Source organism: Podarcis muralis, chromosome 1, assembly GCF_964188315.1.
Source record: "Podarcis muralis chromosome 1, rPodMur119.hap1.1, whole genome shotgun sequence".
Classification (NCBI taxonomy): Eukaryota; Metazoa; Chordata; class Lepidosauria; order Squamata; family Lacertidae; genus Podarcis; species Podarcis muralis.
Window position 1 is genome coordinate 13,146,264 of NC_135655.1, and position 22,802 is coordinate 13,169,065.

Below are 22,802 nucleotides of genomic sequence, written 5' to 3' on the forward strand. Positions count from 1 at the left end.
CGAATCAATGTTCTCTAATAGAGTCGGGGGGAACTATTTGCAGCAAATGATTTATTCATCTCGAACGAAGCCCTCCTTTCCGCTTGCAAATTATCTCTGAACAGGCTTCCATTTTCTTTGTTAAATCGATTGCTATTTAAAATTACTCTCTTTGTGCTTTCTGTGAATAAATGTCAGCCTGTGGCTCGCTCGCTAACTCCTTCCTGTGAGGGACTGATTCAAATGTTATTGCACTTGTAGACTGAATATATATATATATATATATATATATATATATATATATATATCACACGCACTGTAGTAGATAGCATCTGAAACATACAGTGTGAAATTGCTTTTAGACACAGAAAACTGCTCCATTCTCAATGCTGGAGCTGGGGTTGCTCAAACTGTGTCCTGGGGTACAGTTATTTTGAAGCCTATCAGGGTGGTAATTAATGATGAACTCTAAAAAACAGGGTGCCCAGCATGACCAACTGTCCCTTAAGATGCAAAGCTATGGGGAAGTGCTATAGGGCACATGAGGACTTGGGTAGCCAATGAAGTGCCCCCCAGATGTTGCTGGACTGCAACTCCCATCACTTCCATCTAGCACAGCCTTTCTCAACCTGTGGGTCCCCAGATGTTGTTGAACTACAACTCCAATCACCTCTAGCTAGCAAGGCCAGAGCTCAGGGATGATGGGAGTTGTAGTCCAACAACATCTGGGACCCACAGGTTGAGAACCGCTGATCTAGCATGACTGTCATGAACTGGTTGGACGCAGAGGAATGGTGGAAGGAACCAGCTGGGGAACCACCAAGGGAAGAAGGCTCAGAGCCTAGAGATTGGTGGTGCAATGACGATGAGTGGCCAGAGGGAGAAAAGGGAGAAGACTGGGAGGAGAAGGTGAAGAGGGCTTATTGAACTGGGAAAGCCCATGGCAGAGGGAAGTCCAGAATCAGAGGCAGAAGTAGGAGGAAGGACAAGAGGCAGAGTTGAGTCGGGCTGGTGAAGAGTCACAGGGGTCTCCCCCTCCTGCTACAACAAGCTCCCCTCCCAGCTTGTCTCCCAGAACCAGAAGAGGCATGAAAAGGGCGGAGGAGAGGCTGGTTCACACAGGCACAGTCTCTGATTGCTTGGGGAAAACCCTGGAGAGGCAGGGACTTTCAGTCTTGGGAACTGATCCACGGGGCAAGATCTACTGGGGGTGAACTGTTGTGTTCACTCTGCCAAGTCTGTGCAGATCATGTTCTTGCTAATAAAGACTTAACTTCAACTTGCACAGTGTGATTTACTGCCGGCTCGCTCCTGACAATGACCAGCAGACAGGGATGCTGGGAGTTGTAGTCCAGCAACATCTGGAGGGCACCAGAAGTGATGTCAGCTGCTTGACAGGTGGTTGTGGTTGGGGGGGGGGAATGGCCTCATGGGCCAAATTGGACCAACCCAGTGCGGCCTGAGATTAGCTCGCTGTCTGGAGGTTAAAAACTTAAAATGAGCCTGTTGAATCAGTCCAATGGGCCATCTAGTCCAGCATTCTCACAGTGGCCAAACAGAAGCTCATGGAAAACGTACAAGCAGGACGTGAGCACAAGATCATTCTCCCCTCCTGTGGTTTCCAGCAACTGGTACTCCCAAATATTGCTGCCTCTGACTTTGGAGGTCGAACACAGACCTCATTGCTAGTAGCCATTGATAACTCTATCCTCCCCAATTTTGTCCAGTCCTCTTTTAAAACAAGCCACCCCTAGCTGTGTTTTTTAGAACAGCACTGTAAAGGAGCTCACTATTATCACCCCCATATTGTAGATGAAGTATGTCGAAGGAGACCTAATGTGAATTGCTACTCTCAGCTAATGTTTTATTCCTTTTGCAAACCTAGGCTATTAATAATCCAAGCAGCAAGCCATCATCAGTCAGTTCCACAAATGGCCCACGGTGAACATGTTAGAGATTTCAACTTACCAACTATGTAGTCACAGCAGGAAATGTCTAGATAGAAAACAGAATGAAAGGGATGTATTATTAGCACTGCAAAGAAGGAACCTCTTTGGACTAATAAAAAAAAGGGCAAATTTGGTAGAGGACCTAGCTGCAGGTTGGAAATTGCTCAGTTAAAAGGCAAATGCAGATTTTACACGGCTCACTTGCAAAAATAATGAGCTGGATTTTCACTGAGAAAATAATTAAAGCTGGTTCAGCTGATTCCACTTTCTTCCTATACATCAGGTTGGGGAGGGCTGTCATATGTCCAGATTCGTCTGTCCAAAATGGTGGGCGGGTGGAATTTTGGGGGCCAGAGTCATAAGTGGGTGGAGCAACACATGCAATTATTATTATTATTATTATTATTATTATTATTATTATTATTATATACTGCCCTTTGTCTGAAGGTCACAGGGTGATTTACAGCACAAAGATAGAAAACGAGAACACAAAATACAAAAACAAACCAATACCCCCCCTCCCCCAAACACATTTAAAAGGCCATAGCTTTAGCTAAGATTCCTGCATTGCAAGGGGTTGGACTAGATGCAGACCCTTCAAGTGTCCCTATTTTCTATGGACAGCCCCAGATTTACAGAAGAAATCCTGGTTTATGGTTTGATCCCAGAATGTCCTGCTTCTCCTTAGGATGTCCCTATGTTCATCAGAGAAAACTAAAGGGCTGGTTATAGAGGAAGGTTCTTGCCTGGTGCCTAAATATATGTAATAAAGGTGACAGGCGAGCCTCCCTGGGGAGAGCATTCAACAATCAGGGAGCCACCACAGAAAAGGCCCGTTCTCATGTTGCTGCCCTCCAGACCTCTCATGGAGGTAGGTAAAGGTAAAGGGACCCCTGGCCGACTCTGGGGTTGCGGCGCTCATCTCACTTTATTGGCCGAGGGAGCCGGTGTACAGCTTCCGGGTCATGTGGCCAGCATGACTAAGCCACTTCTGGCGAACCAGAGCAGCGCACGGAAACGCCGTTTACCTTCCCGCCGGAGCGGTACCTATTGATCTACTTGCACTTTGATGTGCTTTTGAACGGCTAGGTTGGCAGGAGCAGGGACCGAGCAACGGGAGCTCACCACGTTGCGGGGATTCGAACCACCGACCTTCTGATTGGCAAGTCCTAGGCTCTGTGGTTTAACCCACAGCACCACTCACATCCCCTCTCATGGAGAGGGCACACAACTAAGGGCCTTAGATGATATTGCAGGGTCTGGGTCAGTTCTTATGAGGAGAAGCAATCCTTGAGGTATTGCAGTCCTGAGCTGTTCAGAGCTTAATAGGTCAAAGCCAGCACTTTGAATTGGGCCCAGAAACTAATTGGCAGCAAGTGCAGTCAGCTCAGGATTCATGTAAGATGCTCAAACCGTTTTACCCTGGTGAGCAACCTGGCCCCCCCAATTATGCACCAACTGAAGTTTCTGAACAATCTTCTGAGGCAGCCCCACATAGAATACGTTGCAGTCATCTAGCCTAGAGGTTACCAGAGCAGAGACAACAGATGTTAGGCCCTCCTTGTCCAGATAGGGGCGTCACTGGACCACCAGTCAAAGCTGATAGAAGGCACTCTGCGGTACAAAGGCTACCTGAGCCTCAAGAAGCAACAGCGAATCCAAGAGTGTTGAAGCTATAAGTTTAATTTACATAAAATATTATTTTTAATTGCATTGTCTTTTAATTGCATTGTATTTTAATTGCAAGTTGTTGTAAAAGAAAGCTTTAGACATATAGCCATTACTTTTCCATAGGTAAAGGTATAGGTACCCCTGCCCGTACGGGCCAGTCTTGCCAGACTCTAGGGTTGTGCGCTCATCTCACTCTATAGGCCGGGAGCCAGCGCTGTCCGCAGACACTTCCGGGTCACGTGGCCAGCGTGACGAAGCTGCATCTGGCGAGCCAGAGCCGCACACAGAAACGCCGTTTACCTTCCCGCTGGTAAGCGGTCCCTATTTATCTACTTGCACCCGAGGGTGCTTTCGAACTGCTAGGTTGGCAGGCGCTGGGACCGAATGGCGGGAGCGCACCCTGCCGCGGGGATTCGAACCGCCAACCATGCGATCGGCAAGTCCTAGGCACCCACAGCACCACCAGCGTCCCTTACTTTTCCATAGGGTGTATTAACTCAGCTCGGGACCCCTCTCCTGACTTGGTCATGTGTTAAACCTTAAGACAGTGGGAAGAGATGTAATCTGAGTGCCTTGCCAGTGTTTGTAAATGTAAATGAGGTTGCTTGCAACAAAGAGCTGTACACATAGTCAGGAGAAAAAGAGACAGTACAGTCATACCATGGATCCCAAACGCCTTTGTACTTGGATGTTTTGGTTCCCGAACACCGCAAACCCAGAAGTGAGTGTTGCAGTTTTAGAATGTTCTTTGGAACCTGAACGTCCGAGGGGGTTCCTGCGGCTTTTGATTTGTTGCAGGAGCTTTCTGCAGCCAATCAGAACCTGTGCTTTGGTTTCTGAACCTTTTGGAAGTCAAACGGACTTCCAGAACGGATTCCGTTCGACTTCCGAGGTACCACTGTATGTGATTACCAGCAGAGAAGCTACATTTTGGTAAAGATGTTTAGAACCTTACCCTGATATCAGTTTGTAAAACTGAAACCAATTGCTTTTCTCTTCTTCTTCTTTTTGTGTGTGTGTGTGCAATGTATCAAATTATCCCTAGCCAAAACTGAGCCCCCCTGGGAAGAAAAAATAGTCCTGCAAGAGGAGAATAGATGGGTGTAGGAATGATTAAGCCCAGAAGTGCTAGCTTGGCTCCCACAACTGTGGATGCCCTGGGCCATGGGTACCATGCAGCATGCATGGCCCTGGCACCAAAATTTGTGCATGCCTAGCCCCTTCATGGGGAATTTTGTGGCACCCAGGGCCCCAGGGAGTTGGCACCTATTATTAAGCCTCTTCTCTTTCCACCCACCACCCTCCCTTTTCCTGTCTTCTTCTGCCCCCCCCCCCCCGGCCGTCTCCATCATTAACTCAGCAGCTGTGGGATTCAGACTGTGAGTTTGCTGAGTTAACATGCAGCTTGTCCCTGGTGACAATCAGCAGATGTGCCACTAAACGGAACAGTCTGTTACAGTCTGTTGTGAAAGGGGAAATTCCAACACGTGTGTTGGGATCTGTTCTCAGATAAACATTCTCCCGTCTCTGCTGAAGCCTCGTGATGAGACAGAACACACACACACACACACACACGAAGAGCCATGACAGGTGAAACAAGGAAATGGAACTTTTTGCAAGCATTACAGGGAGCAGATAATAATGTCATAGTATTTATAGCTGCAAATGGAAAGCATTCTGAGAGTTTATAGGGGTGAGAGGGCTCTTTGGTGCTGAAGGGAAGCTGAAATGTTCTTTTTCATTGGAACATCTTGCACAAACACCCACAGGTCTTTGCAAAGCATCATTTTTAGAAAAAAAAAATTCCCAATTGTGTCCATCATATCAAAGTGTTTCTCCCATGTAGGATAGGACTGGCTGCAAGTTCATGGGGGTCCAGGAGTATCAAGCTGTAAAAAGTGCCCCCTGCCCCCAATGTAACCGATCAAAAAAGTGGCCATTTGTAACCCACTTTGACCTATTCTCTCCCTCCCTCTGTGCTACCAGCACAATTTTTATAGCATTCTCTTGCCTATGCAAACCTCCCCCCCCCCCGCTAAAATACCAACAGCAGCTGCAATTGGAAATGCAGGAAAACATGAATTGAAAATTTTGCAAGGAGATTGACATTCAGAGAACTGAGAACCCCCTCCCTTTCCCCTCCAAAGAGATTACATGATTTAATTCCTCAGATCCTAGATTATGCATTTGTGGTAGTTATCTTAAAGCTGTATTTCAGGATTTTAAAACATAATCATACCCGGCGACTGGAAAGATAGGAGTTTATTGAATGTCTTGAGCAGAGAATACTTTGGGTAAATGTTCATTTCATCTCAAAGATGAATGGCAATGTTGATGGGTTTGCTCTTGTTGCAGAAATATAGCCCATTGCAAGAAAACAAGGACTTTGGAACCAGTCCTCTGTATTATTTCCCAAAAGAAAATGTAACACAATAAAATGCTAGGATGTGGGTGGGAGTGAGGGGAATAAGATTTCCTTTTTTTAAAAAGCAACTCTTATTACATTGTGGATCTATCATCCAACAGTGTTTTGGAATGGCATTTCTTGATAAAAAAAATAAAAAACCCCCACACAAGTTGAGATTTAGGAAGAAATGTACTGCAAATGGAAAAATGTCTTTGGTGCCAGAAAGCTTTCATTTCCCAATCCGTAGCTGAGCCTTATTGATGGCGTGTGTGTTGATGCACAGCAAAATCACATTTGTCAGAGACCGTTTGCGCTGAAGCACACAAGTGGAGGAGCTGGCAGCCAAAAAATGAGGATTCCTTACCCTGTTCCCCGCTCCCCTCCCTGTCTTACCAAAACATTTCAGGTGTGAGTTTTCCATTTTGGACTTAGGGCTCCAAATAGCTCTATAACTGCTGGTGTAAATGATAGAAGGCAAAATGTGGGTAGAAAAGCCGCAGTCCTAAGCGTGATGACTGCTGCTGGGAACTACTGAACTCAGCTCTGTCACTACATATGAAGCTGCCTTACTGAGTCAGTCCCATTAGTCCATATAGCTGAGTATTGTCTACACCAGGAGTCAGCAACGTGCGGCCCATGGACCGGATGCAGCCCACGAAGACACAGCGCTGCGCGGGGACTCACCAAGCGGAAATCGCATCTGCGTATGCACATATGCCGAAAATTACTTCTGCGCATGCCCAGATGCTGAAAATCACTTCTGCGCAGGCACGATTTCTGGTGTCTGGGCATGTGCAGAAGTGATTTCTGGCGCCTTAGACATGCAAGGCGTGATTTCTGGTGTCGTGCTGCACTGGTCCAGCCCACAGATAATCTCCGTGGGAGTGATTTGGCCCATAGCCGGTAAGCCTTGCCGACCCCTGGTCTACACTGACTGGCAATGGCTTTCCAGGGTTCCAGGCAGAAGGCATTCCCAGCCTTCCTGTAGATTCTGGGGATTGAGCCTATGACCATCTGCATGCAAGTCAGATGCTCTATCACTGAGCTATGGCCCTTCCCAGTCGTAATGTTGAGGTGTGCTGTAGTGCTTAGCTGACTGTATGCTTGAGAAACATGGACCACTTATAAACACCATCTCCATTCCCTCGAAAGATTCCATCAACGGTGTCTCCAAAGATGATTACACATCACTTGGGAAGACAGGCAAACTAATGGCAGTGTACTGGAAGAAGCAAAGATCACCAGTGTCAAAGCAATGATTCTTCAACATCAACTTTGTTGGACATGTTGTGCGGATGCCTGATTATCGTCTTCCAAAGCAACTACTCTATTCCCAACTTAAAAACAGAAAGCGTAATGCTGGTGGTCAACAAATGAGGTTTAAAGACTCTCTCAAGGCAAACCTAAAAAAATGAAGTATAAACACCGACAACTGGTCTGCGAGCGCTCCAATTGGAGAACAGCCTTAAAGTCCAAGTGTCATGGACTTTAAAGATGCTCAAACTCAAGACGAAAGGGAGAAACATGCTAAGAGGAAGGCATGTTTGGCAAACCCTCACCATGATCAACTCCCACCCAGAAACCTATGTCCCCACTGTGGAAGGACATGTGGATCCAGAATTGGCTTCCACAGTCACTTACGGACCGACTGTTAAAACCGAGTTTATGGAAGACAATCTTACTTGGCTACGAGTGATTGCCAAAGCGAAAGAAAGTGCTTCACATCATCTCTATCAGGCAAATTGTCGTACTAGCTTGCTTGGACTGGATGACACCAAGGTCCCTTCCCAAGGCTATGGTTCCATGGCTTACAGAAGCACACTCCTGCAGATTCTGTCTCTGTGCGTTTCACGCTTAACTCTGGCAGCATAAACAGAAGAATATGAAACCAGGTCAATATTTGTGAAATTAGAGCAGGCTTTTTGGGTTTGTGTGGCCTACACACAAGCCAATGGAGCCTTGATGTGCATCTGCCTTCTCAGAGTGCTCTTCTTCTCAACCTCTATTTATACCTTGTCCAATCCAGCAACTGATTTCTTATAATTAGTTTCTATGCCAGTCAACCATGCCTCTGGAAGTCTCTAGAGGGTCTTCAATGTGGCTCCAGGTACAATGAAAAGGCCCCAGTGACAGTTCTGGGGTAAACAGAGGGTTGGAGCTTGCAAATAAAACCTCAAAGGGAGAGGGTATGAGAGAGACCAGCTTTGAGCAGTTAGTGTCATATATCAAGCATACCATGAACACGTCCAATAATTTCTTCTGGTTCCTGGAAACGAACTCTTCTCCCTACTTTTTGCTTCTGACTGAGAGCTTTGTTCACGGACGATCTTTTCCTCAATATGGAAGGAGGGCTTTTGGTGTAGTGAGTCTAAAAAGAAAAACAATATCTATATCTATCTATGCACACAGACGACGACCAGAGCTCAACTTCTCAGGTGTTCTCTGAAAAATGTCTTCTGAGAGATTGTAGCTCGGCTCAAACACAAGCTGCCTTATACAGCGTCAGAGCATCGGCCCACCCAGCTCACTATTGTTTACACTGACTGGCAGCAGCTGTCCATGGTCTTAGTTAGGAAACATTTCCAGCCCTACCTAGAGACGCCAGGGATTTAACCTGGGACCTTTTCATACCTGCTAACTATCCCGTTTTAAGTGGGACATCCCGGAATCAGAGAAGTCAATCCCGGCTTCTGTTTGCATCCTGGAACATCCTGTTGTTTGGTCCAAAAGATGCTCACTCTGGCACGAGTCAGCAGGGTCAGGCCAGACCACCAGACCAGAAGGCACTCCAGTGTAATCCTGATGATGTGAGCCAGATCGCTTTCTAGACCCTTCTGACTCACGCCAGAGTGCCTAACCAGAAGGTGGTCTGGCACAACTTTGCTGATGTCCCAGTTTGGGGGACAAAAATGTTGGAGAGCATGCAAAACAAGTGTTCTCCCACCATGTGGGCCCTTACTTTGCTTTCAACAGTGCATTCTCTCTCTCTCTCTCTCTCTCTCTCTCTCTCTCTCTCTCTCTCATAGAATGGTTGCCCTCATTCCTTTGTCCTCGTTTTTCTCTAGGAATTAAAATAGCCCAGGGCTGCCATACTTCTGGATTTCAAAGGCGGAATTGGCGTCCGGGGGAATTTCCGAAAGGTGGTGCCTTGTCCTGGAACTTAGACAAGTCAAATCGTGGGCTGCTTTTTTTTTTCTTTTTCATTTTCATAAAAGCTCAACAACTTTCAGGGTGCCCTGATTTTTACTTTTTGGAAAAAAGCAACCCGAAAATAGCCAGAAAACAACCTAGCTGGGAAGGGATTGTATATCTCTCCCATGCCAATATCTTTAAGGCCACATTTTATCTGTTTTACAAATTAGGTCCATTATTACAGTAATAAAGGTCCAGTAATAAAGCGGGATTTGAACATTAGGATTTCCTACAGATATTTCAGTAAAACTATTGATGGAATTTTAGTTGGGAAGAGACATAATTTACTGTTGCGGAGGATTTGCTTTAAAAGTCCTTGGTAAAACTCAGGGGCTCTGCCGTCATTAAACATACATCTTTCAGTCAAGATGGCTCGGCAAAGATTGCTGAAATATTTATTATTATTATTATTGTTCCTGCCACGTCAATAGTACATGCAAGCGCAGATTCTTTTGTTTTCCTAGGGCTATTTGTCGACCCCTTTGTGTTCTTCCTAAGACCAGGACGAAAGCCCTAGAAAAGCCTTTCAGATATGAAGCCTCTTTATTGCTGGGTGAGATGGAGAAGTCTAATGCTGCTTTCGATTACCATAAAACTGCCAAGTTATGAATGCCTCAGGAATAGCTACACGGACAAAGTTGTTACTGGGTCACTATAAGCTGCACAACAATGGAAGCTTTGTCTGTAATTTTGGAAGTTCTGTAAGGATGTTTGTAGGCTGCAGCCCCTTTGCAACAAATATATATATATATATTAAGGCCTAGGCCTAAGTGCCATTTGCTCAGTGTTTCTACAATGCATACCCTGCAAGTGTCCCAGAAAAACTGTGACATCCCTTTTTTTATCGCGAGAGAACAGAGCCTATTTTGGTTGATGTGATCTCGTGTGATTTCGTGGCATGATTCTCCCACACACAAAGGAAGGTTTTTTTTGGGGGGACACAACGTGAAATCTCGCGAAATTGCAACAACCAAAATGGCTGCCGTGCTCTTGCAATTTTAAAAAAATGGAAAGATGGCATCTGGGAAGACGGCGTCCCAGATTTTGGCTTCAAAGTGTTGGAGGGTATGAGAATGTTATTGAAATTTCACATGTCTTCCCAACACCATGAGGTCCCAGGGCAAATTACAAGAATTTAAAACTAAAAATTATAAACAATGCAAAACTAGTCCATTACATACTAGCACTTTGGACTCAGCTACATCAGTCAAAAAATAGTGTTTTGGATGAGTTATAAACATGCAACACCAGATGGCGGTGGAGAGTAAAAAAAAATTCTATGCGATTTTACATAGTGGTTTTGTTCTTTTGTTATAGTGATTTAATTTCTGACTCATTTATAGCGTGTTTTTTCTTCTGTGTGTAGATCCACCCCTGCATTTAAAAAACAGTTCATGTAACTTGGAAATTAAAATAAGAGGTTCTCCAAGTCCCTAACTCTAGAGCCCCACATCACTGCAACTGAGCCAATCTCAGCCAATTCCTACCCACGGACGCAGTGATAGCAGCACAGGTCCATCTCTTGCCACCATAGAATGCTCAGTGCTTCTGTGGGCTGTGAACACACTGGCAGCAACAGCTTGGAGAGGTATTCCCAGAATCCACCTTACCTTTCCTTCACAGTGCATTGGAGAATCTGCAGGAACGCCTTCATGCTGCAAAAAATGGACACCTGTGGAACTTCTGAAAGTCTTGGGAACTTTGCTGGTTCATGGCTTCTGCAAGGATTGCATAACTCAGTTAGCACAGATTGGCCAAGTCACTAGCGGGAGGCTCTTCTGCATAAGACCCACCTAAATGATACGATACAATACAATAATCTTTATTATCCCCTACAGAACAACAAAATTGAAAAAATCTACATCAAACATTCACAGACCAACAAGCCTGCTATCCCAGCTATCCCAGCCTGGTTAACCCCCTAAAAACTCTGATACCCCATAATTAAATACAATATACTCCCATAGAGACTACCTTACACTGCGTTTAAAACCAAAATCACATTTGGATAAAAACTGTTTCTCAGGTGGCTAGTCCTAGTCTTTATAACCCTGTACCTTCTTCCAGAAGGCAGAAACTGAAAGAGATCATTTCCGGGGTGCATACTATCCTGCACTATCTCTGCAGCTTTCTTGTGACACCTGGAAGCATAGATTAGGAGCTGCACAGTTGTTGAACATCTGCAGAATGCAGAATAAGATGCTTTGGGTGGGTTGTGCACACAAGGTGTTCAGGGGAAGCTCAGTGGCAGAGCACATGCACTGCATCTGAATGGTTCCAGGTTCAGTCTCCAGCATCTCAAGATATGACTGGGTAAGACTTCCATATGAAGTCCCGAGAAACCACTGCCAATCAGTACAGACAATACTGAGTGAGATAGACCAAGGTGGACTCTCTATAAGGCAGTTTCCTAGGTTCTTAGTCAGAACTGGCTTCATATGGGATTTGGTTTATAAATTTTCCCTTGGCTTTTTTGCTGGCCCATGTAGGACCAGCATGGATAGCTGGCTTGGGTGAATATCTGATGTTTCCTCCCTTTATTGTCTTGATCTATGGGCTACTTCTAAAATGAGGCTGCATTTTAAGCCATATTTTAATTAACTGTTTTTTGTTAATAATTATAATAATTTTTTATTTATATCCTGCCCTCCCCAGGCGAAGCAGGGCTCAGAGTGGCTAAGAACAGTAAAAGTAATACAATTTACATAAAATCACAATTATTTAATTAAAATACATTCTAAAATCAATTCATTCTAAAATCAATTGTTGCCGCCTCTCCCCATTACGTTTCATTGTAATTTATATTTGGTGTTAGCCACCCTGAGCCCGGCCCTGGCAGGGGAGGGTGGGGTATAAATAAATTATTATTATTATTATTATTATTATTATTATTATTATTATTATTAGGTCCTTGGCAAGGTGGTCTCTGTTGGGCCCTCTCCTACATCAGCTTGGTGGCGGCGGCAGGACGATGCCACAGGACACCGCTCCATCAGGGGCATTCTGGGAAATTAAAAATGGTGGCTTGCAGAATTAGCCATTCAGCACCTTTGGTGTACGTGTCACAGGCATTGGCATGGCCTGGCCCTGTTATTGTTATATCCCACCTTTCCTTCAAGGAGTTGAGGGTGATGTTCATGGTTCTTCCCCTCCCCTTGTGATCCTCACCACAACCTTCTCAGGTAGGGTTCTTCTGCATATAGACTCTATATGCCAACAATACCAAACTAGATAGACCAATGATCCTATGCTCATAAATTCTAGTCCAGCCCTTTAACCACTGCAACCATGGGCTATCTAAAACTGCTGGGTACCAGGCCTGCCCAAAGTGTGATTACATGCAATTACAGAGTTTGCAGCAGCTACCTGGGCACTTATGTCCTTCCTGCTCCAGCAAAAACATGCAGCTTCTTCACAGCCACTGCCCCATGGTCACGGAGATGCTCTCAAGCAAACCTGAAGGGGGAGTAAGCCATGGCAATAAAAAACATTGATGATGGGTTTGAAAACCATTAGAGCTCAGGTCCTGGCCCAAAACATTTTGCTGCCATTGGCCAAGACAATGATGGTTTCTCTACGACTGCTGCATTCCATGTAGGAAAGTCGATCAGCCTGTCAGCTGAATCTTACTTTGATGTGGACAACAGAACAAAAGAAGACCAGCACAGTCTGCTGGACCAAAAGACCATCTAGTGCAAGAAAGTGCTGGGTGAGGCTTTCTTCATATTTCATGTTTAGAGAGGCACAGAAAAGACTATGAAGAGGGTTAGCAGTTTGATACGTAGGGGAAAATTTGTAGGGTAGGTGCCTGGTTTTGACATCATGTGGAATGGGGCTCCTGATCAGATGGTATCTGCATGTTGCTCTCTCCTGCAGAATGCACCGATCTGTTGGGTATATAAGGGCAAGAAGATATTTTCGATACAAGCTGTATATATGTATGTTGACTGTTTAACTGAATAGTACGTGAACAGGCACTTACAGTGTTCTGCAAACTACTTTGGAGGTTGTTGAGTGAGCGAGAAGTCTTCTCGATCACTGCCAACTCTTCTAAAGAGGGATGTGATTCAACAGTAGCTCACAGTTTCTCTCTTGCCCTTTCCAAGGAAGGAAATGGGAAGTCTAACAGTAGACATTGTGTGTGTGTGTGTGTGTGTGTGTGTGTGTGTGGATAGATAGATATAGATAGATAGATAGGTAGATAGATGATAGATGATAGATAGATAGATAGATAGATGATAGATAGATACCGTAGATAGATAGATAGAGATAGATAGATGATAGATAGATAGATGATGATAGATAGAATAGATGATAGATAGATGATAGATAGATAGATAGATAGATAGATAGATGATAGATGATAGGTAGGTAGGTAGGTAGGTAGATAGATAGAAGATAGATAGATAGATATAGACAGAGTATGAACACAGGAAAACAGCATAAGCAGTATGAACTCTTCTTCCCCCCATTTCCTTCTGCAGGAATAAATACTTGAGACAAGCAAAGTACTTTGTAAATGATGCCTTTGTACGGGTTCATGCAGCCTGGTTCAATTATTCCAAAACCCAGCAATTTTCTCATATCATTGAATCTGGTTTTATTGCAAATAGGGTCATAGAAATAGTCATTCCCAGTGATAATGGACTTAGTTTATCTTAACTATTAACACTTCCAGAGGCTGTGTGCTCCGGCACAGATACAACATTTATGTATATATATGCGTGCGGTTGTGCATATATTAATAATGAAGTAACCTTATCTCGTACAATCTGAAAACAAAATTGTGTAATGGCAGGCAGCAAAGTGTGCTGGTGTAACTGGAAGCGGGTGTATCAGGCTCCCCAAATGGGCTGATAATGAATTAATCAGGAGGGATGCTTCCACTGTTCCTCTGGCTTCCCACGCGTCAACCAATCCTCTGTTCAACGTTCCAGCTCTAATGTTCTGGACGCATTTGGTAAATAATAGGGTATAGCCTCCTTTCGCAGCAAGAGCGAAGGATGGGGTTCCCCTTTGTCAGGTGCAATTATCCAGAGCCGTGTAAAACAACCACAAACATCATGTCCCATTGCAACCCGATTAAGAACATAAGAAGGGCCGCCTGGGTCAGGCCAATGGCCCAATTGGTGCAACATCCTGTTCCCATAGTGGCTGAACAGTTGCCTGTGGGAAACCAGCAAGCAGGTTTTGCACGCAAGAGCCCTCTCCCCTCCTGTGGTTTCCAGCAACTAATATTCAGAAGCATTGCTGCCTCCAACCATGGAAGCAGAGCACAGCCACCATGGCTAAAGGTAAAGGTAAAGTCACCCCTGACCATTAGGTCCAGTCGTGGCCGACTCTGGGGGCACTCATCATCTCGCTTTATTGGCCGAGGGAGCCAGTGTACAGCTTCCGGGTCATGTGGCCAGCATGACTAAGCCGCTTCTGGCGAACCAGAGCAGCGCACGGAAACGCCGTTCACCTTCCCGCCGGAGCGGTACCTATTTATCTGCTTGCACTTTGACGTGCTTTCAAACTGCTAGGTTGGCAGGAGCAGGGACCGAGCGACCGGAGCTCACCCCGTCGTGGGGATTCGAACCGCCGACCTTCTGATCGGCAAGTCCTAGGCTCTGTGGTTTAATCCACAACGCCACCTGCATCCCATCATGGCTTGGATCCATCAATAGCCCTCTCCTCCATGAATTTGCCATGTTGGTAGCCATTACTGTCTCCTGTGGCAGGGAGTTCCATAGTTTAACTCTGTATTGCGTGAAGAAGCACTGGCGGAGGAACTGGGATGTGGAGGGAGCGCACCGCCCCTGGCACCACTATTCCGGTAGGGTGCCATCGCGGTGGCCCCCCCGGACATGTGCCACCCCCTGCGCACGCCGGGTGCCATGACCCCCCCAGGTGGCACATCACGCCCCCAGAATGCACACAACACCCCCGAGGGTAGTGTGCCATGCCCCCAGATGCATGCCACGACCTGGGACGCTGGCCATGCCCCCACCTGCTCTCCGCCCCCAGTAGCGGAGCATGCAGCTTCACCACTGTGAAGAAGCACTTTGTTTTATCTGTCCACGAATTTTAGTGTTGTGAGAGAGGGAGAAATAATAATAATATATTATTTGTACCCTGCCCATCTGGCTGGGTTTCCCCAGCCACTCTGGGTGGCTTCCACAGAGACCAAAAATACACTAAAATGTCACACATTAGAAACTTCCCTGAACAGGGCTGCCTTAAGATGTCTTCTGAATGTCAGGTAGTTGTTTATCGCTTTGACATCTGATGGGAGGGTATTCCACAGGGCAGGTGCCACTACCAAGAAGGCCCTCTGCCTGGTTCCCTGTAGCTTAGCTTCTCGCAGTGAGGGAACCGCTAGAAGGCCCTCGGTGCTGGACCTCAGCGTCCGGGCAGAACGATGGGGGTGGAGACGCTCCTTCAGAAAGACTTTTCTCTGTCCACTTTTCCCATGCCACATATAATTTTATAGATTTCTACAATGTCACCTCTTCTATGCCTTTTCTCTGAACTAAAAAATCCCGAATGTTGCAACCTTCCTTCATAGGGGAGTTACTACATCCCCTTGATCATTTCGGTTGCCATAATAATAATAATAATAATAATAATAATAATAATAATAATAATAAAATGATTTATCTATATGCTGCTGATCTGACTGGGTAGCCCCAGCCACTCTGGATGACTTCCAGTAAATTATGAAACTACAGTTACAGATAGGTAGCCGTGTTGGTCTGCCATAGTCAAAACAAAACAGTATCTGAAGAAGTGTGCATGCACACGAAAGCTCATACCAAGAACTAACTTAGTTGGTCTTTAAGGTGCTACTGGAAGGAAATTTTTTTGTTTTGATTATGAAACTACAGTTAAACATTAAACATTAAAAATGTTCCTATACTGCAGGGGTCAGCAAACTTTTTCAGCAGGGGGCCGGTCCACTGTCCCTCAGACCTTGTGGGGGGGCCGGACTATATTGGGGGGGGGGGCGAACGAATTCCTATGCCCCACAAATAACCCAGAGATGCATTTTAAATAAAAACACACATTCTACTCATGTAAAAACACCAGGCAGGCCCCACAAATAACCCAGAGATGCATTTTAAATAAAGGGACACATTCTACTCATGTAAAAACACGCTGATTCCCGGACCGTCCGTGGGGCAGATTTAGAATGTGATTGGGCCGGATCTGGCCTCCGGGCCTTAGTTGGCCTGCCCATGCTATACAGGGCTGCCTTTGGATGTCTTATCTACTTGACATCTGGTGGGAGGGCATTCCACAGGGCGGGCGTCAATACCGAGAAGGCCCTCTGCCTGGTTCTCTGCAACCTCACTTCTCATAGTGAGGGAACCACCAGAAGGCCCTCAAAGCTGTACCTCAGTGTCTGTGCTGAACGATGGGGGTGGAGACGTTCCTTCAGGAATACTGGGCTGAAGCCATTTAAAGCTTTAAAGGTCAGCACCTACACTTTGAATTGTGCTCGGAAACATGCTGGCAGCCAATGCAGATGTTTTCCAACTCATTCATATCCTATTTGAAGTGAGCTGGACAGAACTGTACACAATATTAGTGTCCGGCTACAAAGTTAGTGGTTTGGGCTGTGTGGGAACATCTCTCCAAAGGCAGATATGCAATCAGTTGAACACCCATGGAAGCTGATACACCACCACTGGAACCACCACTGCTGCTGCTTTTCATGCAAGGCAATATATTCTTAAGGCTATGTGAGTGATCTATTCAACTGTACCACATTTCCTTCACAATATGGGGTCCGTCTTAAAAAGCGGTGGAGGAAAATGGGGTTGCATACAATGCTGTGAAGTTGCCGTGAATCGCCCTGATATCTGACAATGAAGGGTGGTATACAAATTTAATAAATAATAATAATAATTAATAATAGTGCTAAGTGAAAGTCACTAAGCAGGACACTTGTTGCACCGACAGGAAGTTGTTGCAGAAGGGAATTTACAAGTACAGTGGTACCTCGGGTTACATACGCTTCAGGTTACATACGCTTCAGGTTACAGACTCCACTAACCCAGAAATAGTACCTCGGGTTAAGAACTTTGCTTCAGGATGAGAACAGAAATCGTGTCGTGGCGGCGCAGCGGCGGCAGCAGGAGGCCCCATTAGCTAAAGTGGTGATTCAGGTTAAGAACAGTTTCAGGTTAAGAACGAACCTCCGGAACTAATTAAGTACTTAACCCGAGGTACCGCTGTACGGTACTGGCAGTTGTGTAACAGTTGCACAAGAAGAATGAGCTGTTGAGCAACCAGCATCCACTCAACAGCTGTTTGCTATTGGAGGGAGAGATTTTTTTTTTTTAAAAAAAGCACATTGCATTAAAAATAAACAGCAGGGTGGCTGGCTTTCAAAGCCCCCCCCCCCATATGTGTTTTGTATTTAAAAGTAAAATACAAAATGGACCTCCTCTGCTAAAGTATTCCGAGAGGCTTGAGACAACCAGCTTTTCTCTCCATTGCAAAACTTTGTTTCCAGCTGAAAGATTGTATGGCGAAGGGCTGTAGCTTAATGACAGAGCATCTGGTTTGCTTGCAGAAGGTCCCAAATTCAATTCTCAACATCTCCAGGTAGAACTGAGAGATCCTCCTTGTGAAGCCGTGGAGAGCTGCTGCCAGCCAGTGCAGCCAGTATTGAGATAGATGGACCAATGTTCAGCCTCAATATAAGGCAGTTTCTTATTTTACCGAAAGTCAAAACGGCACACACACACACACACACTGGCTGAGGTTTGTACCTGTTCCTTGCAGGGCAAGATGTATTCTCAAGTCTCCGGCAGGTGCATCGAACTTGGGAGTCCCGGCTCCCAAACCTTCACAGGAACCACCGCTGTTCTCCTTTCCCCTTGTGCAAATTCCTTTAAAGCTGTCAAAGATGTAATCAGACGAGGTGATCAAACCCAGTCCTCTTGAGACCTGGAAACAAGATCCAGACAGGAGCCGTTCAGCTGCAGACCGGCCAGGGCTGAAAACACTAAAGTTTCCATTGGAATTAAATGAAGGGACTTGAATTGCTCAGAAAGGGAGAAGGCGAAGCTTCAGCGAAGACTGGCAGGCCAAAAGCACTGGGCCCCTTCTCGGACCAATGAGGGATCTATGCAGCTCATAATGGAATCCGAAAGCAGAACCAAACACCGCTGTTGAAGCGGACTTTGCCAACAGAGTGTTCAGCTGTGCGATTTTCCTAGATTTTTTTTTTTTACTCCAACGGCTGAGTAGTTTTATTGCTGGATCAAATTAAAAGAAGAGGAGGAGGAGGAGGAAGGGCATAAAGTCACAGAGAAATTGATTCTTCTTTTGCTTCACGATGTCTGCAAACACGAAAGCCACAGAAAGCTGCGGTGTAGATTTTGCATGAAAAAATGTTGCATCCCTTTTACTTTCTGCAGTGAAAGGAGGGCTTAGGATATGAGATCTTAAGGACCTAGAAGAGACTCTACTTTCCTCAGCTGCATTGGTGTGAGCTAGATGGAGTCCTCTTTATTGGCTTGGGCACAAACAATAGATGTCATTTGGTATTGCAAGGGGTTGGACTAGATGACTCTCGCGGTCCCTTCCAACTCTATAATTCTATGGTGGGCAATAAAGAGTTCTGTTCAGGCATTCACAGGGCATGTGGAAGAATCAAGTGTGGAGCAGGCATGGCATGTACAGTAGGGTTACCAGACATCCCCAGTTCCCGGGGATAGTCCCCGGATTTGCAAATCTGTCCCCGGACAAAATCTGCCCACGGAATGCCCCCAGATTTGCAAATCTGTCCCCAGGAAACGTGGCAGTGGCAGCCTCAGCAGCCCGGAGCCAGCCTGGTAGCGCAGTTGGCTCTGGCTGGCTTCAGGAGCTGCTTGCTGCCATGGCGCCTGCCATTTTTCCTGCGCCATGGCAGCGAGCAGCTCCTGAAGCCAGCCAGGGCCAGCCAGAGCCAACTACGCTACCAGGCTGGCCTCTCATGGGCAACGGCTGCCCGCCCGTGACTCCCGAGCCTCCCCTGATCTGTCAAAACAAAGGGGGTAGGGGGAAGGAGATCGAGGAAGGCTCGGGAGTCACGAACACGGGGCGCGCTGTTGCCCAATCTCTGTGCATTTATGTTTCACAGGGTGTGAAAGAAGGGCTTTGCACCTTTATACAATATGCATGTGTACTTGGGCCCAGGGTCTTTTATCTCATCCTCCCCACTACTGACTCCCTGTTGCTACTCAACTTAAAACAAAACAAAACAAAACAAAAGTGTCCTTGGATTCATTGAAAAAAAAATCTGGTAACCATAATGTCCAGCCCTGCCCCAACTCATAGCTGGCCCAAGACTTTTTGCTGCCTGAGGCAAAGTACAAGATGGCTCCCCTTCCCATGTTCAGAAAGTGAGTGGACTGAGATCTGACTCAAACACTGGCAATAAGCTAGCAGCATCTGCCTGCACACCCAAGGGCTGCTGGCTAGCTTATGTCACTCTCCAACAGAGGGCAATTTCCAGGAGGTGCCGTGACCCCAGAGGTGGTTGTCTCCCTCTGCCCAATGGTTGTGCCAGACCTGCCCACCCCAATATCCCTGTTCCCACCACAGTGACCCCCCCCCAAAACCGCTTGGATGGCTTGAAAAGAGGGTTAAACAAGTTCAGGGAGGTAAAGACTGTGTTCTGCCTCCACAGTCGGATGCAGCAACGCTTCTGAATACCAGTTGCTGCAGGGATATACTCTGAATACCAGAGACTCCAGGAGGGGAGAGGGCTGTTCTTTGACATGGCATTTGAAAGCTTCCTCAATTCCTAGGATGGAGGCTGAAATCAGCTTTCGGTCTGAGCGGATGTACACAGCAAAAGAGACTGTTTGCATTTGGCCAAGGGAAGAAATTTCAGTTTGGCCAGGGAAATAAATTTCAGGTTCTGCATCTACTTTTCAAGAAGCAGCTGTTTCTTTGAGAAGGGATGGGTGTTGTTTCAGGAACTGCAGGCCTCCTACTTCTCTGCTCAGCCTGTACATTTTGGTGATGGAGAAGGCAGTTGCTCTGATCTGGTGGCACCATCAAAGTACAGTCATACCTCGTGTTACAGCTGCTTCAGGTTGCATTTTTTTGGGTTGTGGGCTGCTGAAACCTGGAAGTACCAGAATGGGTTACTTCCGAGTTTCGGCAGTCGCGCATGCACAGAAACGCTAAATCACACTTTGCGCATGTGCAGAAGCACCGAATCGCAACCTGCATGTGCGCAGATGCACAAACGCGGGTTGCGAATGCTGTGGGTTGCGAACGTGCATCCCGTACAGATCACGGTCGCAAACCAAGCGTCCATTGTAGGTCTTTTGGACAGAAGCCCAGGGCCCTGCTCAGCCACAGGAGCAGGAGAAGCCCAGATGCAGCAGCTCTGGCTTACCATGTTTTTAAGTATGTGAAGCAATATCATCTAAGAAAGGGACTCCACCATAAGACCATTAAGCCCAGAGTCTAAAATTACAACTGGATGTGCGGAATATCTTTCCATCAGTAGGCTAGTTTCCACACACATTCACCTCTGCCCTCTAGCCTCCATCCTGGTGACAGCAGGCTGATTGGCGCTGTGGTCTAAACCATGGAGTCTCTTGGGCTTGCCGATTGGAAGGTCGGCGGTTTGAATCCCCACAACAGAGTGAGCTCCCGTTGCTCTGTCCCAGCTCCTGCCAACCTAGCAGTTTGAAAGCATGCCAGTACCTTCCTGTGACAAGAAGGTAAATGGCATTTCCGTGCGCTCTGGTTTGCGTCACAGTGTTCTGTTGCGCCAGAAGCAGTTTAGTCCTGCTGGCCACATGACCCGGAAAGCTGTCTGTGGACAAACACTGGCTCCCTCGGCCTGAAAGCGAGATGAGTGCCACAACCCCATAGTCACCTTTGACTGGACTTAACTGTCCAGAGGTCCTTTACCTTTTCTTTTTTTAACCTTGGCAGAAGTAGCTGGACCACAACTATCTTGCCCCTGGAGCATCTCCAGCTGGTCCAGTCATAGACTGTCCAGGTGTGTGCAGCAGTGGCGTAGCGTGGGTTGTCAGCACCCAGGGCAAGGCAAGTAATTTGCGCCCCTAACCCGTGGATTTGCGCCCCCTAACCTGTGGATTTGCCCTAACCCCAGATGTTGTGCCCGGTGCGGCCGGCCCCCCCCCTGCACCCCCCACGCTACGCCACTGGTGTGCAGGGCTGCAAAGATGAACCTTGGAGGAGATTGTGACCTTGCAGAAAAATACTGCCCAAGGTTGCAACGCTGCAACCTTCTTGCACAAGACACTGCCTTGACTCCCGACTCCAACTCCTGCATCACTTGGTACTAGGCCATGAACTCTAACCCCTCTCTCCTTAAGACCAGCATTCAACTTGGATTGAAAGAGGGTTTTTTTCTTTTTCTTTTGCCACCAACACACTCAATCAACATAATATTCTGTTTTCAACTCTGCTCGGCGAAGGGCTGCAGCCCAGCAGCAAAGGATCTGTGTTTCATGCAGAAGGCGTCACTTTTAATCCCCAGCATCTCCAGGTAAGTCTGGGAGAGGCAACCTGCCTGAAACCCTGAAGAACCATTGCCAGTTAGCACACATGATATTAAGCTAGATGGACCAATGATCTGACCCAGGATAAGAAGAAGAGTTTGGATTTGATATCCCGCTTTATCACTACCCGAAGGAGTCTCCAAGCGGCTAACATTCTCCTTTCCCTTCCTCCCCCACAACAAACACTCTGTGAGGTGAGTGGGGCTGAGAGACTTCAGAGAAGTGTGACTGGCCCAAGGTCACCCAGCAGCTGCATGTGGAGGAGCGGGGAATCAAACCCAGTTCCCCAGATTACAAGTCTACCGCTCTTAACCACTACACCACGCTGGCTCTAAGGATAAGGTTGCTTCCTATGTTCCTAGATCCTAATGACAAATTCAGAACCAGTCTAATCGAAAGGAGAACCCCCTCGGTGCATATCTCTAGCATACTTTGTTTTGTTTTTTAAGGTTTAGCACAGAAGAAACATAAGGAGAGGAGTCAGATTATTGTACGTTTCTCGAAAGTCACTTACTTTCCGGAGCTTCCATGGATGATGGTGCTGCTTGCTAGGAGCTCCATCTGCAAGTGAGCTACATACAGAGTTTTTCCGCCTGTGTATATTGGAGCAGCATGTTTAACACTCCTGTCATTTGTCCGAAGATCAAGCGAGGGGAAACGTCAGTGCCAAGAAGCAGCAGCAGCAGAACAGCTACAGCCTGTGGAATAAATACAGGCTCCTCTTGGCCTATGAAAGCTTTCGTTTGTATCTCTTCGTTTGTATCTCTGTCTCCATTTCCTCCTGTTGCTCTTGAAAACTGAAATAGGCTCTTGCTTTTGAACCTGCAGCCCTCGCGCCTCAAAAGGTTTTCCTTGTATGTGTTTGCACAGTCAAAAAGTCAGCTCTCAGTCAGCTTTAAGGATGCTTTTTCTTCTGGGTCATAAACAAACTAAAAAGCCATCAAGCTTTGTGGTGGAGTCTCCTTCTCTGGAGGTCTTTAAGCAGAGGCTTGACAACCATATGTCAGGAGTGCTCTGATGGTGTTTCCTGCTTGGCAGGAGGTTGGACTCGATGGCCCTTGTGGTCTATTCCAACTC

General features: G+C 46.5%; 1 protein-coding gene across 1 annotated transcript in view; it reads right to left on the minus strand.

Annotated features, from left to right (window-relative positions):
• C1H14orf180 (chromosome 1 C14orf180 homolog) overlaps window positions 1-22,297 on the minus strand; it is a 36,643-nt gene extending 14,346 nt beyond the window's left edge. The window contains exons 1-6 of the mRNA XM_077923535.1: window positions 22,240-22,297; window positions 17,961-18,138; window positions 12,565-12,654; window positions 10,809-10,991; window positions 8,242-8,374; window positions 1,948-1,974 (exon numbers count right to left, since the gene is read on the minus strand). Coding sequence (XP_077779661.1) covers window positions 1,948-1,974; window positions 8,242-8,374; window positions 10,809-10,826 — 178 coding nt within the window. The 5' untranslated portion in view covers window positions 10,827-10,991; window positions 12,565-12,654; window positions 17,961-18,138; window positions 22,240-22,297. The remainder of the gene's footprint in view (window positions 1-1,947; window positions 1,975-8,241; window positions 8,375-10,808; window positions 10,992-12,564; window positions 12,655-17,960; window positions 18,139-22,239) is intronic.
• Window positions 22,298-22,802: the final 505 nt, after the last annotated feature.